The sequence below is a fragment of the Salmo salar genome, chromosome ssa20 (assembly GCF_905237065.1).
Source record: "Salmo salar chromosome ssa20, Ssal_v3.1, whole genome shotgun sequence".
In the NCBI taxonomy this organism is placed as follows: Eukaryota; Metazoa; Chordata; class Actinopteri; order Salmoniformes; family Salmonidae; genus Salmo; species Salmo salar.
In genome coordinates, this window is record NC_059461.1 from 87,054,884 (window position 1) to 87,069,825 (window position 14,942).

Consider the following 14,942-nt stretch of genomic DNA (forward strand, 5'->3'; position numbering starts at 1 on the left):
TCTCTCTCTCTTTCTCTCTCTCGTTCTGTCTCTCTCTCACTTTTTCTCTCTCACTCTCTAACCATCTCGCCAATCCATTTAGCCACAATTAATAAAATAATTTATAGTACAGTATGATGTAATATCTGTCTGAATGGGTCCATCAGATGTTGTTGAAGAACAGATACTGTATCTCCTGTACTACACATTACCTTCAATAACATCACCCTCATAGGCTTTCTCAGCAATTACCCCCAATTACCTGCTCCCCAAGTTATCCTCCAATAACAAGTCCCAATTAACCCCTCCTGCCCCTTCCTCCCTACAAGCACCCCCTGGTGGCTGTGTGCTTGTTTTTTAGCCGGGGGCTCATTTCTCCCTATATCAGCAGCTCCCCTTCTCTCCTCTTCCTCTCCCTCTTTCACTCTCACTCTCTGCAGGAGATGCCAGACTGACAGACACTCATCCTCTCTCTCTCTCTGTCTGTCTGTCTGTCTGTCTCACCAGGATAAGGTTTACTGTTGCCAGGTAGAGCAGAGGTAGAACAAGGTTTTGTGTTTATATCACTGTTGTTTCAAATGTCTGCTTACAGGTGGCTGTGGTGTATGGTGTACATTTTCATTGATAGCACTTTTTGATCATGTCATTCTGTCTACAGAGTGTTCTGTCTGCAAGGTCTTGGTTTGGTCTCTCTCCAACAGGTGACGGAACTCTCCCAGTCTTCGGCCTTGTCTCTCTCCAGGTGATGAGCCTGTGTGGCTGGCTTTGGCTGCTCTACTGTCTCCATGTCCCTAGGTGTGTCTGGGGTCTGGATGGAGGTGGAGAGGGGGCTTGTCGGCTGGTAGCTAAGCCCGTCTCCGGCAGTGTTTATCGGGCAGGAGATGTGGTCATTGGGGGCCTGTTCCCCATCCATGTGGAAGCCCCTCCACCAGAGCAGGAGTTCAGGAGCATTAAGGGAAATTCTACCTGTACAATGTATGCAGCTTGTGTGATAACAGCTTTTTGTCATTGTGTTTTCACTTGAAGGTAATGTGTATTCAGTTACCATCTATCTCTCCATTTCTTCCTTTCTTCCATCTGTCAGTTTCTACCAGCGTGCTTACCGTTGGCTCCAGACTATGATCTTTGCTGTGGAGGAGATTAACCGTGACCCAGCCCTCCTGCCTAACCTCACCCTGGGGTTCCTGGCTGCTGACACATGCCTGTCAGAGGGCACCACCCTGGGGGCAGCCCTAGCCATGGTGACCGGCAAGGAGGCCTCCGTGGTGGGCACAGAGTGTGTCACAACCCCCGAGGTTCCTGTCATCATCGGGGATGCCCGCTCCTCAGCTTCCATCGTGGTGGCACAGACCCTCGGGCCGTTTGATTTACCCATGGTGAGGCAGGGGTTGGACAACAGACTGGGTTGGGATGAGATGGTGACTCTCTTACACAGTACAATTCAATATTTATCTCGATTACACGCACATTTACTTAACATTTACTTACCATGTCTGTCTCTTTTTTAAATTCTAATTCTCTCTGACTCTCTCTGTCTCTCTCTCTGTTCTCTCCCAGGTGAGTTACTTTGCCTCCTGTGCGTGTTTGAGTGACACCTGGAGATACCCCTCATTCTTCCGTACAGTACCCAGCGATGCCTTCCAGGCTCGAGGCATGGCCAGGCTGCTTTATCAGCTGGGCTGGGTGTGGGTGGGGCTGGTGGCAGGGGATGATGACTATGGCAAGTTTGGGGTTCAGCTGCTTCTCCAAGAGCTCCAGGGATCTGGGGTGTGTGTCGCTTACTCTGAGGTCATCCCAAAGGTACGACCTCACTCTGATGATCTGACAGTATACTCTCTCTATTGCTCTGTCTTTCTCTCTGTGTTTTACTCTGACTTCCCCTCTCTTCTAATCTAACAGAAACTCTCTCTCTGATTTTCTCTGACACCCTTCCCTCTCTCTCACTGATGGTCATCACCGTAGGTAGCGTCTCAGAGACGTATCAGGTACATCGTAGACACCATCAGAGGATCTACTGCCAGAGTGGTGGTGACATTTGCTATCACAAAGGATGCACATGTGAGCAGCTACTGGTCAGAGTGTTGTTAATGATTTGTTACAAAGATGAAGCAGTGACCTTGTGTCTTACCATGTCTTGATGCCCTTTATAGACACATGCATTTCCAAATTGATAATCATGCATTTCAGCTTGAGTATCTTGATCTTTTTAACAATTTCTTTCTCCAGGCACTGATGGAAGAGGTTGTCCGTCAGAATATTACAGATAAGCAGTGGATTGCCTCAGAGGCCTGGGTCACTGACTCTACTCTCTCCTCCCCTGAAAACCTGCCCTCTCTTGCTGGGACCATTGGATTTGCCCTGAAGAAAGCCAACATTCCCGGCTTGGGACCTTTCCTAACACGCCTCCATCCAGATGGGAACTACCAGAAGTCCGACCCCTTCCTGAGGTTATTGTGGGAGGAGATGTTTGGGTGTTCTCTGGGGGTTGACCTCAGCATGACCCAGTCGTCAAGGCGACAGTGTACTGGGTCAGAGGTCATAGGTGAGGGAGACTTTACACCTACATTTCAGTTTTATGTCCAGATTCCCAATGTTATCTCAGTTAAATATTGTGTCAATCCTAGGTGAGGGGGAGAGCCAGTATGCTGACGTGTCTCAGCTGAGAGCCAGCTATAATGTGTACAAGGCTGTGTACGCCATCGCCTACGCCATACAGGATATGGTGGCCTGTCAACCAGGGGACGGAGTCTTTAATGGTGGACAGTGCCCTGATATCAGGAAGCTTCAGCCCAGCCAGGTGAGAATAACATGTTGATCTGTTTTCAAGTTAACAACACTAATGTTTCCAGTCAGGATACAGTGAAAACACTTTGTAAGGTTTGAGTTCTAAAGAACCAAAGCCACAACTGGTTCTAACTCTTCATCCTGTTCCAATGCCCTTTTCTCTTTGAGATTGTTCGTTATCTGAGGGGAGTGAACTTCAGTACTCCTGTGGGGGAATCTTTCCACTTCGACATGAATGGAGATCCGCCTGCCTCTTATGACATCATCAACTGGCATGTGACCCCCGAGGGGACGGCAGAGTTTGTCCAGGTCGGACATTTTCTGTCCTCTGAGGGATCAGGCGGCCAGATTCACATCGACATGGATAAAGTGGTGTGGGGTGGGGGCAGCGGAGAGGAGGTGAGAACTGTTCAGTTTGGAGTGTGTGTAATGATGATGTTAATAGCAATGATTATGATGATGATGACGAATTTGTCCTCTCCCCCCTCTGGTAGGTCCCTGTGTCTGTATGCAGTGCTGACTGTCCCCCTGGTACCAGGCATGCAGTACAGAAGGGGAAGCCTGTGTGCTGCTTTGACTGTCTGTCCTGTGCTGAGGGAGAGATCAGCAACACAACAGGTAGTCTATCTAGGGTTCTGATTCCAATTCATATTTTTCCTCAATCCTGACTGGTCCTGATTTGGACACCTCATTCTTCTTCCTTCTCTATCAGGGTCAGATGAGTGTATTAGGTGTCCAGAGCGGTTCTGGTCCAACCCTGATCGTACAGCCTGCATCCCCCAGCTGGTGGACTTCCTCTCCTACAGCGACACCATGGGTGTCATCCTGTCTGTCATCTCAGTTTCTGGGGCAACACTCACAGCCGGTGCCCTGGCCACCTTCCTCTACCACCGTCACACGGCCCTGGTGAGTTGAATCATATGATCATATATAGAGGTACTGGACAGAGATGAGATTGTGTCATATAAAGATGTGATTTCTGACATCCCTCAGTCTAATTTATCTTTCTCTGTCTCGTTCCAGGTGAAAGCCAACAACTCTGAGCTCAGCTTCCTGCTACTGCTGTCGCTCAACCTCTGCTTCCTGTGTGCGCTGGTTTTCATTGGCCAGCCGAAGCCATGGACGTGCATGCTGAGACACACCCTGTTTGGTATAAGCTTTGTGTTCTGCATCTCCTGTCTGCTCAGCAGGACTGTGGTGGTGCTGGTGGCCTTCAGGGCCACTCTGCCTGGAGAGAACCTGATGAGATACTTCAGCCCCACCCAGCAGAGGATGGGTATCTCACTCTGCACACTCATCCAGGTGAACATCTAGTTTTTACTATATTCTATGGGATTTGAAATGCCCAGTGCATTCAAAAACTTGATTTTCCTTTGTTTTATATATTCTTCCACACTATGAGTTTGGAATAATACTGTGAAATTGTGTGAATGATGATAATGCCCTTTTAGTGTAAGCGTTGGTGGAAAAAGTACTCACTAGTCATACTTGAGTAAAAGTGAAGATACCTTAATAGAAAATGACTCAAGTAAAAGCGAAAGTCACCCAGTAAAATACCATTTGAGTGAAAGTCTAAAAGTATTTGGCTTTAAATGTACTTAAGTATCAAAAGTAACTGGAATTGATGAAATGTACTTAAGTGTCAAAAGTAAAAATAAAAGTAAAAATCATTTTAATTTTCCTTATATTAAGCAAACCAGACGGCACAATTAAAAAACAGATATATTCACGGTTTGCCAGTGGCACACTCCAACACTCAGACACAATTTACAAACTAAGCATTTGTGTTTAGTGAGTCCACCAGATCAGAGGCAGTAGGGATGACCATGGATGTTCTCTGTTTAGTGAGTCCTCCAGGATCAGAGGCAGTAGGGATGATGTGTGTCAATTTGACAATTTCCCTGTCAAAATGTAATGAGTACTTTTGGGTGTCAGGGAAAATGTATGGAGTAAAAAGTACATTATTTTCTTTAGGAATAAAGTGAATTAAATATGAATAGTAAAGTAAAGTACAGATACTCCAAAAAACTACTTGAGTAGTACTTTAAAGTATTTTAACTTAAGTACTTTACCCCACTGAGTGTAAGTGATGTTTGAAAAGAAGGCTGAAATTCCAGTCTGTTTTGGTAGGATGGAGTTTTGGACTGCCTGGTGACATCACCAGATGGTAAATTAGTTCATCATTGAAAGGGAAAGAGGGATACCTAGTCAGTTGTACAAAGAAATTCCTTCAACTGAAATGTGTCTTCCGCATTTAACCCAACTTCTCTGAATCAGAGAGGTGCGGGGCACTACCATAATCGACATCCACGTCTTCGGTGCCCGGGGAACTGACAGTGTTTTAACTACTTCGCAGATATGAAACAAACAGACAATCATAATATCAGTCACAAATGTCAAATTCCCAGTTTATGCTTCAAAACCATCTTAGGTTCTATTTTACAAAAAAATTCCATTACATAATGTAAGGCATTGTGGGCAGAATAGACGGATGCAGTTCAATGTATGATTCATTTAATTCAACAATATATTTCTTGGTAGTCCAAAAATATTGCTATCAGCTTGTAAATCGCAGCTGGCCTGGTACATTGTTTGCTGCCTCTCCACCCATTCGGGATGCACTGTTTCTGTTTCAATGACTCAATATTTTTTACAAAAACGGAGGACTGTAAGTAAGGCTGGGAATGTCAATACAATCAAACTAGCAAGGGCAATGATCACAAGTCAGTCATAACGTAGCTAATAGACTAGCGTACGTATTAAACACAATACCTGCTGAACGAATGGGACACACAAGCCAGTCATCTACTTTCTGAAGTTACAGCCTGATTCGCTCCCATCGGTGAATTCAACTTCAATTTGGCTGCTTTTGTTTGTCAGGTTTACAGCACGCAGCGGAGGGAAAGTGTACAGACACATTCTACCGTCCTAGCTAGGCTACTAGAATGGTGCAGTCTGGCTTCTGTTTTTATTAAAGCTTGGCAATAACCAAAAAAACTACCTGCAACAAAACAACATGCAAAGGAGAAACATGTAGGCCTTTTACAGAAACATTGAGCAGTAGCCTCAGTGGGCTACTCAACTACAATACATTTTGATAGCACCATACAGTGATGCTGCCTTCGACCGCACTGGTGATCCATGCTATGTAAAATAAGGATAAACATCTTTTAAGTTTAAAAGTTACAACAAACCTATAGCTATGTTTCTGTTATTTGGAGTGATTAAATACTTTTTGATTATGCACATCTACATATTATGCACATCTGCAAGCATAGCAGCGAAGGCTGGACAAATATTTTTTTTTGTTCTTTTGTTTTAACATGTTAAAATAATATATACAGCATCCTATGTACACTGAACAAAAATATAAACGCAACATGCAACAATTTTAAAGATTGTACTGAGTTACAGTTAATATAAGGAAATCAGTCAATTTAAATAAATTCATTAGGCCCTAATCAATGGATTTCACCTGACTGGCAATGTTAGTCATTAAAAAAGGTAGGGGAGTGGATCAGAAAACCAGTCAGTATCTGGTGTGACCACCATTTGCCTCATGCAGCGCGACACATCTCCTTCACATAGAGTTGATCAGGCTGTTGATTGTATCCTGTGGGATGTTGTCCCACTCCTCTTCAATGGCTGTGGGAAGTTGCTGGATTTTGGCAAGAACTGGATCTTGCTGCCATACACGTCAATCCAGAGCATCCCAAACATGCTCAACGTATGCAGGCCATGGAATAACCGGAACATTTTCAGCTTCCAGGAATTGTGTATATTCCTTGCGACATGGGGCCGTACATTATCATGCTGAAACATGAGGTAATGGTGGCGGATGAATGGCACGACAATGGGCCTCAGCATCTCATCACACAAATTGCCATTGATAATATGCAATTGTGTTCATTGTCCGTAGCTTATGCCTGCCCATACCATAACCCCACCGCCACCATGGGGCACTCTGTTCACAATGTTGACATCAGCAAACCACTCGCCCACACGACACCATCTGCCCGGTACAGTTGAAACCGGGATTCATCCGTGATGATCACACTTCTCCAGTGTGCCAGTGGCCATCGAAGGTGAGCATTTGCCCATTGAAGCTGGTTACGATGCCGAGCTGCAGTCAGGTCAAGACCCTTGTGAGGACGACGAGCACGCGGATGAGCTTCCTTGAGACAGTTTCTGACATTTTGTGCAAAAACTATTCAGATGTGCAAACCAACAGTTTCATCAGCTGTCTGGTTGGCTGGTCTCAGATGATCCCGCAGGTGAAAAGCTGGATGTGGAGGTCCTGGGCTGGCGTGGTTACACGTGGTCTGTGGTTCTGAGGTCAGTTGGAAGTACTGCCAAATTCTCTAAAACAACGGCTTATGGTAGAGAAATGAACATTCAATTCTCTGGCAACCGCTCTGGTGTCTATTAATTGTCGAAACGCATGGCCGCTTTCCTACTCTATATAGCTATAGAATTTTCACAAATGCCTTACTTTACATCTTTCCCAAACATTCTATGAATTCATGAAAACATGAAAATGACCATATCTAAGTGCTTACATGTCAGAAAATGTATAAAAAAAAGGTGCCATATTCTTCCTGGGGCTGTATGCGAACAGATTTTAATAAGATTTAATGTTGCTAAAATGTTGTCAGTTCCAATTTAACCTCTATGGGCTAGGTGGGACGCAAGCGTCCCACCCGTGGTGCACTCCATCAACAGCAGGTGCATTTCAAGAGCGGCAAATTTGAATCCAAATAAATGTCAAAATTCAAATTTTTCAAACATACAACTATTTTACACCCTTTGAAAGATAAACATCTCACGTTTTCCGATTTCAAAAAGGTTTTACGGCGAAAGCATACATTTAGAGTATGTTAGGACAGTACATTTACAAGAGTTGTGTGTAATGTTGTGTCAATTCAAAGACAGGCGTCACCAAAACCATAAAATCAGCTAAAATTATGCACTAACCTTTTACAATCTCCAACAGATGACACTCCTAGGACATTATGTTAGACAATGCATGCATTTTTAGTTCTATCAAGTTCATATTTATATCCAAAAACAGCGTTTTACTGTGGCGTTGATGTTCAGGAAATCGTTTCCCTCCAAAATACGGCATTCAAGTCAGCACCACAAATTAAATAATTAAAATTAGAAAACATTGGTAAAATATTATATTGTCATTTAAAGAATTATAGATTTACATCTCTTGAACGCAATCAACTTGCCAGATTTAAAAATAACCTTACTGGGAAATCACACTTTGCAATAATCTGAGCACTGCGCCCAGAAAAATACGCGTTGCGATACAGACTAGCCGCCATGTTGGGGAGATCTAAAATCGAAAATACTATGTAAATAATCCATTACCTTTGATTCTCTTCATCAGATGTCACTTCCAGGTATCACAGGTCCATAACGAATGTAGTTTTGTTCAAAAAAGCTCATCATTTATGTCCAAAAATCTCCGTCTTGTTAGCACATGATCTAAGCCCGCCGGACTTCACTTCATGAACGAGGGGAAAAAATATATTTACGTTCGTTCAAACATGTCAAACGTTGTATAGCATAAATCATTAGGGCCTTTTTTAACCAGAACATGAATAATATTCAAGGTGGACGAATGCATTCTCTTTTATAACGTATTGGAACGAGGGTACCCAACATGAACTCGCGCGCCAGGTGTCTAATGGGCCATCATCGTTCCATGGCTCTTGTTCGGTCAGATCTCGCTCCAGAAGACTCAAAACACTTTGTAAAGGCTGGTGACATCTAGTGGAAGCAATAGGAAGTGCCAAAATATTCCTCAGCCCCTGTGGTTTTCAATGGCATAGGTTTAAAGGTAATACAACACATCAGGTATCCACTTCCTGTCAGAATCTGTCTCAGGGTTTTGCCTGCCAAATGAGTTCTGTTATACTCACAGACACCATTCAAACAGTTTTAGAAACTTTAGGGTGTTTTCTATCCATATATAATAAGTATATGCATATTCTAGTTACTGGGTAGGATTAGTAACCAGATTAAATCGGGTACATTTTTTTTATCCAGCCGTGCAAATACTGCCCCCTAGCCCTAACAGGTTAAACTGACACTCAAATAAGTACCACCGGCCATACCAAGGATCATTTAACTATTTTAGGACTTTGAACTTTAGGTATGAAAAAAAAAAGATTCATAAATGGAAAAAAATGAATTTTGTTTTAAGGTGTCTGTCCTATATCTGAGAGATATAAGACACATCAGGAAATTATACATATTTGTTTTTACCCATGTAAAACATGTTTAAGGCACTAAACTACTTCCATATATACTTCCATTAATTTTTTAGACTCATACCGGGCTACCTTCAGACGAGTCTTGTGAGGCTTGTAGGAGTCCTAGAGCAAAACAACCAACATATACTGTACGTGTTTGGTTATATAAGTATGTAGCCCACACTGTTCGGACGCTACATGCAGAAAGAAGTTGGCAACTACAGACAGAAGATGGCAGATCGGTGGTACAGGCTTCAGAAGAGTCCCGTGATGCTACAGACATTTTCGTCATTATCAGGGTGTCTCACGGTCTGGCAATCACCACTGTAGCTCGGCCACCTTCCACTGCAGATGCGGACAGCCGCCATTGGGCGGATGCTGTGGATTGTGATTCAGCCTATGAAATCAAACAGATAGCTTAAACAGATGGATTTTGATGGGGATTTTTTTACATTTCCACTGGGGGAGAGGACGTCAACTTTGCAAGACCATAAAGATAGAGAGTTCCAAATCTCTCTGCCAATAACAACTCGTTTTCAGTTTTCCCCTCCCCACTCAGACCACTCCCAGATAGTCCTAGCTAAATTCTTGTATGATAAATTGCTCATTGCTAAGAAGCTATTTAAAAAAAACTTACCCTTTAATTGAAAACAATCACACCTAATTGTTACCCGGAAAGGATTTGAGATTTTTTTTTAAACGGCTTCATTGGACCTTTAATTATTTCCTTCAGTTGCTAGGTTTCCATCCAATTGGCGACAGATTTTCATGCGAATATTCAAAGATCTGCATAAAGAAAATATGCCCATTTTCCCATCAGTGGCGTTTCCACCAAACAGACTTGTCGATGATAAAAATTAGTGGGAGATGATGTAGTGCACACAACATGTACTTTTTTAGTTTAAATTTCATGTAGCGAATAAAAGTTTAATGTTCAATGTGTTTCCATGCTTTTTCAACTCTACTGATTGTTTTATCCAAAACTGTTGAGTTAAATAGCAGTGTGCACCACTCTGGTCTTGGTACGTGAGCCCTAGCCAACAGCTCCCAGACACAGTGCCGGTAGGCTGTGTGTGTAGGGTGGTCTACGTGATGAGATTATTATGGAAAATATTATTTTTATTTGGTAAATGTCAGTCAAGCATTGATCATCATCTCACCAGAATAAGACCGTCAACATTTATTGGAAAGTAGCATCAAGCTCATACCGTGCACTTTCACCACCCTGTGAAGTTCATCAGAACTTATTTCAACTGTATCCTAATAAACTGTATGGAGGACCACACTCATTGAGTGACTCCAAGATTACTTTGATAATGACAGTTATTAGATACATTTTTGAGCATCAAGGTGTTTCCTCCACCATTCATTTCTCAGCACAAAAATATCCAACCATGTCGAATTAACAATTTATCTGTCGGGATTTATAACATTGTGCTGAAACTTCCTGTTTCCATCACATCTGTCGTGATTTTTACAAACGGTATAACTTTACTCAAATAAAAACTGTGGATGGAAACGTCATTACTGACCATATCATTTGTTATTATGGTAACTGTAACTTGCGTTTTCCTTCCACCTCCGTTCCCTTCCACAGGTGCTGATCTGTGTACTGTGGCTGGCCCTAGCTCCACCCCAACCGGCTGAGAGGGGAGGCAGAGAGGGTCGTGGGCCGAGGGTGGTCCTGGAGTGTGAGGTGGGCTCTGTGGTTGGTTTCTCTCTGGTGCTGGGCTACATCGGCCTTCTGGCCTCCCTCTGTCTCCTCTTAGCCTTCCTGGCCAGGAAACTCCCAGACAACTTCAACGAGGCCAAGCTCATCACCTTCAGCATGCTGATCTTCTGTGCTGTGTGGGTGGCCTTCATCCCTGCCTACGTCAGCTCTCCTGGGAAGTACACAGTAGCTGTAGAGATCTTTGCCATCCTGGCCTCCAGCTTTGGGCTGCTGTTCTGTCTGTTTGCTCCAAAATGTTTCATCATCCTCCTGAGACCAGAGAGAAACACCAAGAAACACATGATGTCCAAATAGAAACCACCAAGAAACGCATGATGTCCAATTAGAAACCACCAAGAAACACATGATGTCCAATTAGAAACCACCAAGAAGATAATTAATAAGAAACATGATGTCCAATTAGAAACCATCAAGAAACACATGATGTCCAATTAGAAACCACCAAGAAACACATGATGTCCAATTAGAAACCACCAAGAAACACATGATGTCCAATTAGAAACCACCAAGAAACACATGATGTCCAATTAGAAACCACCAAGAAACACAGGATGTCCAATTAGAAACCATCAAGAAACACATGATGTCCAATTAGAAACCATCAAGAAACACATGATGTCCAATTAGAAACCACCAAGAAACACATGATGTCCAATTAGAAACCACCAAGAAACATGATGTCCAATTAGAAACCACCAAGAAACATGATGTCCAATTAGAAACCACCAAGAAACACATGATGTCCAATTAGAAACCACCAAGAAACACATGATGTCCAATTAGAAACCACCAAGAAACACTGATGTCCAAATAGAAACCACCAAGAAACCGATCTCTATTGACCACAGGAGAGTGCTGTTGTCCCTCCTCAGAGTCAGTTATCTACCACAGGAGAGTGCTGTTGTTCCTCCTCAGAGTCAGTTATCTACCACAGGAGAGTGCTGTTGTCCCTCCTCAGAGTCAGTTATCTACCACAGGAGAGTGCCGTTGTTCCTCCTCAGAGTCAGTTATCTACCACAGGAGAGTGCTGTTGTCCCTCCTCAGAGTCAGTTATTGTAATGAAAGATCCTTCATCTTTTCATTGATGCTCACTCAGCTTTTCCTCTTACACGTCTCTCAGAACTTTCTAGTGTTTGACAGCTTTCCTAATAAAACATGTTTGTGGACTGCAGGTCTTTCACTGCTCAGTCAGAAATCATCTTCTGGCTGCCTCCTAGACCCTGGCTGCACAGCCTGTAGCCCTTCAGGATAACACAGGCCAGACTGATGGGAGGGGCCAGAGTTAATGAAAGGGGCCATGGTGATGAGAGGGACCGGAGTGATGAGAGGGACCGGAGTGATGAGAGGGGACCAGAGTAATGAGAGGGACCGGAGTAATGAGAGGGACCAGAGTGATGAGAGGGACCAGAGTGATGAGAGGGACCGGAGTGATGAGAGGGGCCAGAGTAATGAGAGGGACCGGAGTAATGAGAGGGACCAGAGTGATGAGAGGGGCCAGAGTGATGAGAGGGACCAGAGTGATAGGACAGAGAGGGACCAGAGTGATGAGAGGGGCCAGAGTGATGAGAGGGACCAGAGTGATGAGAGGGACCGGAGTGATGAGAGGGACCAAAGTAATGAGAGGGACCAGAGTGATGAGAGGGGCCAGAGTGATGAGAGGGGCCATGGTGATGAGAGGGGCCATAGTGTCAGTGCTCTCTGCTGTGGCTGTCATCCGATCATTACAATTTCCTCTTCTGGAGCTCCCTCCAGCTATGGAAGGATATGGGGCCCCGCAGAGAGAGGGGGGGGCTCCAGTTATGGAAGGATATAGAGCCCTGCAGAAAGAGAGGGGGGGCTTCCAGTTATGGAAGGATATGGGGCCCCGCAGAGAGGGGGAGTGACTTCTTTTATTGAAGGAAATGGGGCCTGCCATGCCAAATAATGTCCCCCAGCCAAAAAGTGTTCCTCCTCCCCGTGTCACCAATGGGATTCGATAAACTGTTAGAGTCCGTTGCTATATCAAAGGTGTGATGACCTAATGATTAACATTTTGGAGGTCATTTTTACAGCCTAAATTACATTCTTTTCACCCCCACTATGCAAACAAGGCTGATTTCCGTGACAATTTGGCTGTTTAAACGAGTTTTGTTTTGCTAATAAAATGAAAACATTACTTTAAACTACTTTTGTGTGCCTTGTTAACATTACAACAACATGCAATCCATGTCTTAAACGTTGCTACGTTTCAGAAATGGCAAAGAAAACATGTAATCTGCTTGACACATTAAAGTTACTTACCTTACAGGTCACAATGTCAGCTAATTTCCACTCCATTCATATGGAAATCCATTTGATTCATACACTGGCTTGTCTGGCTGTCATGTTTATATTTAATTTACACTGAAATATTATAATTTCACTAGTCCTCTATTATGATTCATTTTTTTCTATTTTGCATAGCTCATTAGTACACCCTTGTGGTTGAATATGTATCTATCGTCGGTCCTAGGATACAACAATGAACAATGTGGAACTAATAAATAGCCTCAAAGGATACCTTAGAACTTACAATAATGAACACCTTGTGAAACAGCTGTGAAAACCAACCTGCCAATATTTAAGATTTCAATACATGAACTTTTGTCACGTTTGTATAAGGATCGGGAGACAGGTGTAATAATGGGTAATAGCGTTTTTTATTGACCCAAATTACAGCGTGCCATGTAAAAGGCACAGGGACAAAGACCAAATAAACATGGATACAAAACACAGGGTTGAAACCCAAACAAAAGAGCAAGGAGTACCTCGAACAAATACCCGGGACGAGACCTGTAATACATACACGGGACGAGACCCGAAAACACAAGCGGACAATGACACACTACAGGACGAGACCCGTAATCATATATGCACCATCCAAACGGCACGAAAGCCAAAACAACACAGCACAGGTACTCACAGGCACAGCGGACATTGGAACAATAATCGACAGCCCAATGGAGAAACATTTATACAAATACAGTCAAGGGGGAATGGGAACAAGGTGTGCGTAATGATCCAGTTCAGTTCCTAGAAGGCCGGTGACGTAGACCTTTGAAACTGGTGCACGGAAAGAGCAACAGTACCGGAGGGATCCGTGACAACTTTGACATTTTTTTGGTACAGGTGTATCATTCATTTATTTTTTGTACACTCACATGGCAATCATAGACTAAAATACCTTATTCTGGTGTCTGGAATATAGAGGAGGGGTGGGGGATTCTGTTTGTCACTTTGTTCTCAACAGGCAGCCAGTCTCTGAAAGGGGACTTGAAGACGGAGACTACAAAGTCCAGCCACTGCTGCTCTCTTTGTTCTGAGTTTTTTCAGTGCTAGTGTTTTTAGTTCATCTGTGTATCTCACATATTATGTGCCAAGTATGATAGAGCAAGAAAACTTTCTTAGCAGATAATGACAACATGACAACGGGATAACTCCCAGTGGGCTCGGACAGTCGGTGGTCCTAAAGTCATTTGGAGGTAAATTGAAGAGGTACATTTTTATGAGCTCAGCATAACTACCATTTCTTACTTTCTCAAATGTCAACCAAAGCTTAACATATTTTGTCTATTAGGCTTCACTGAAGTGTAGGGCGTCAGGGCTTTCAGTGGTCGACTGTCCAACTGCTCCAACTGAAGAAGATTGTTAGCTTCTCCAGTTGACCCTAACACGGAACCCAAACCGAATGTGCGCGTGCGCCATCGTGCGCTATCATGCATACATTTATTTTGTCCCCCTTCACCAAACGCAATCATGACACGCAGGTTTAAATATCAAAACAAATTCTGAACCAATGACATTAATTTGGGGACAGGTCGAAAAGCATTAAATATGTATGGCAATTTAGCTAGTTAGCTTGCACTTGCTAGCTAATTTGTCCTATTTAGCTAGCTTGCTGTTGCTAGCTAATTTGTCCTGGGATATAAACATTGACTTGTTATTTTACCTGAAATGCACAAGGTCCTCTACTCCGACAATTAATCCATACAAAAAACGGTCAACCGAATCATTTCTAATCATCTCTCCTCCTTCCAGGCTTTTTCAACTTTGAATTTATATGGTGATTGACATCTACACTTTCATAGTATTACCACGACTACTGGCAAAACAGTTCGTCTTACAATCACCCACCTGGGTATAACCAATGAGGAGATGGCACGTGG

The 14,942-nt window shown here is 43.4% G+C and overlaps 1 protein-coding gene across 1 annotated transcript; it reads left to right on the plus strand.

The window, feature by feature from the left end:
- Nucleotides 1–486: 486 nt before the first annotated feature.
- Nucleotides 487–11,097, plus strand: LOC106581467 (extracellular calcium-sensing receptor). Its single transcript, XM_014163536.2, has 11 exons — nucleotides 487–954; nucleotides 1,064–1,355; nucleotides 1,537–1,779; nucleotides 1,942–2,037; nucleotides 2,206–2,521; nucleotides 2,604–2,776; nucleotides 2,932–3,162; nucleotides 3,258–3,381; nucleotides 3,476–3,669; nucleotides 3,787–4,065; nucleotides 10,624–11,097. Exons 1-11 carry the CDS (start codon nucleotides 620–622, stop codon nucleotides 11,050–11,052), a joined length of 2,712 nt encoding a protein of 903 aa, XP_014019011.2. The 5' UTR covers nucleotides 487–619; the 3' UTR covers nucleotides 11,053–11,097.
- The last annotated feature ends 3,845 nt before the right edge of the window (nucleotides 11,098–14,942 follow it).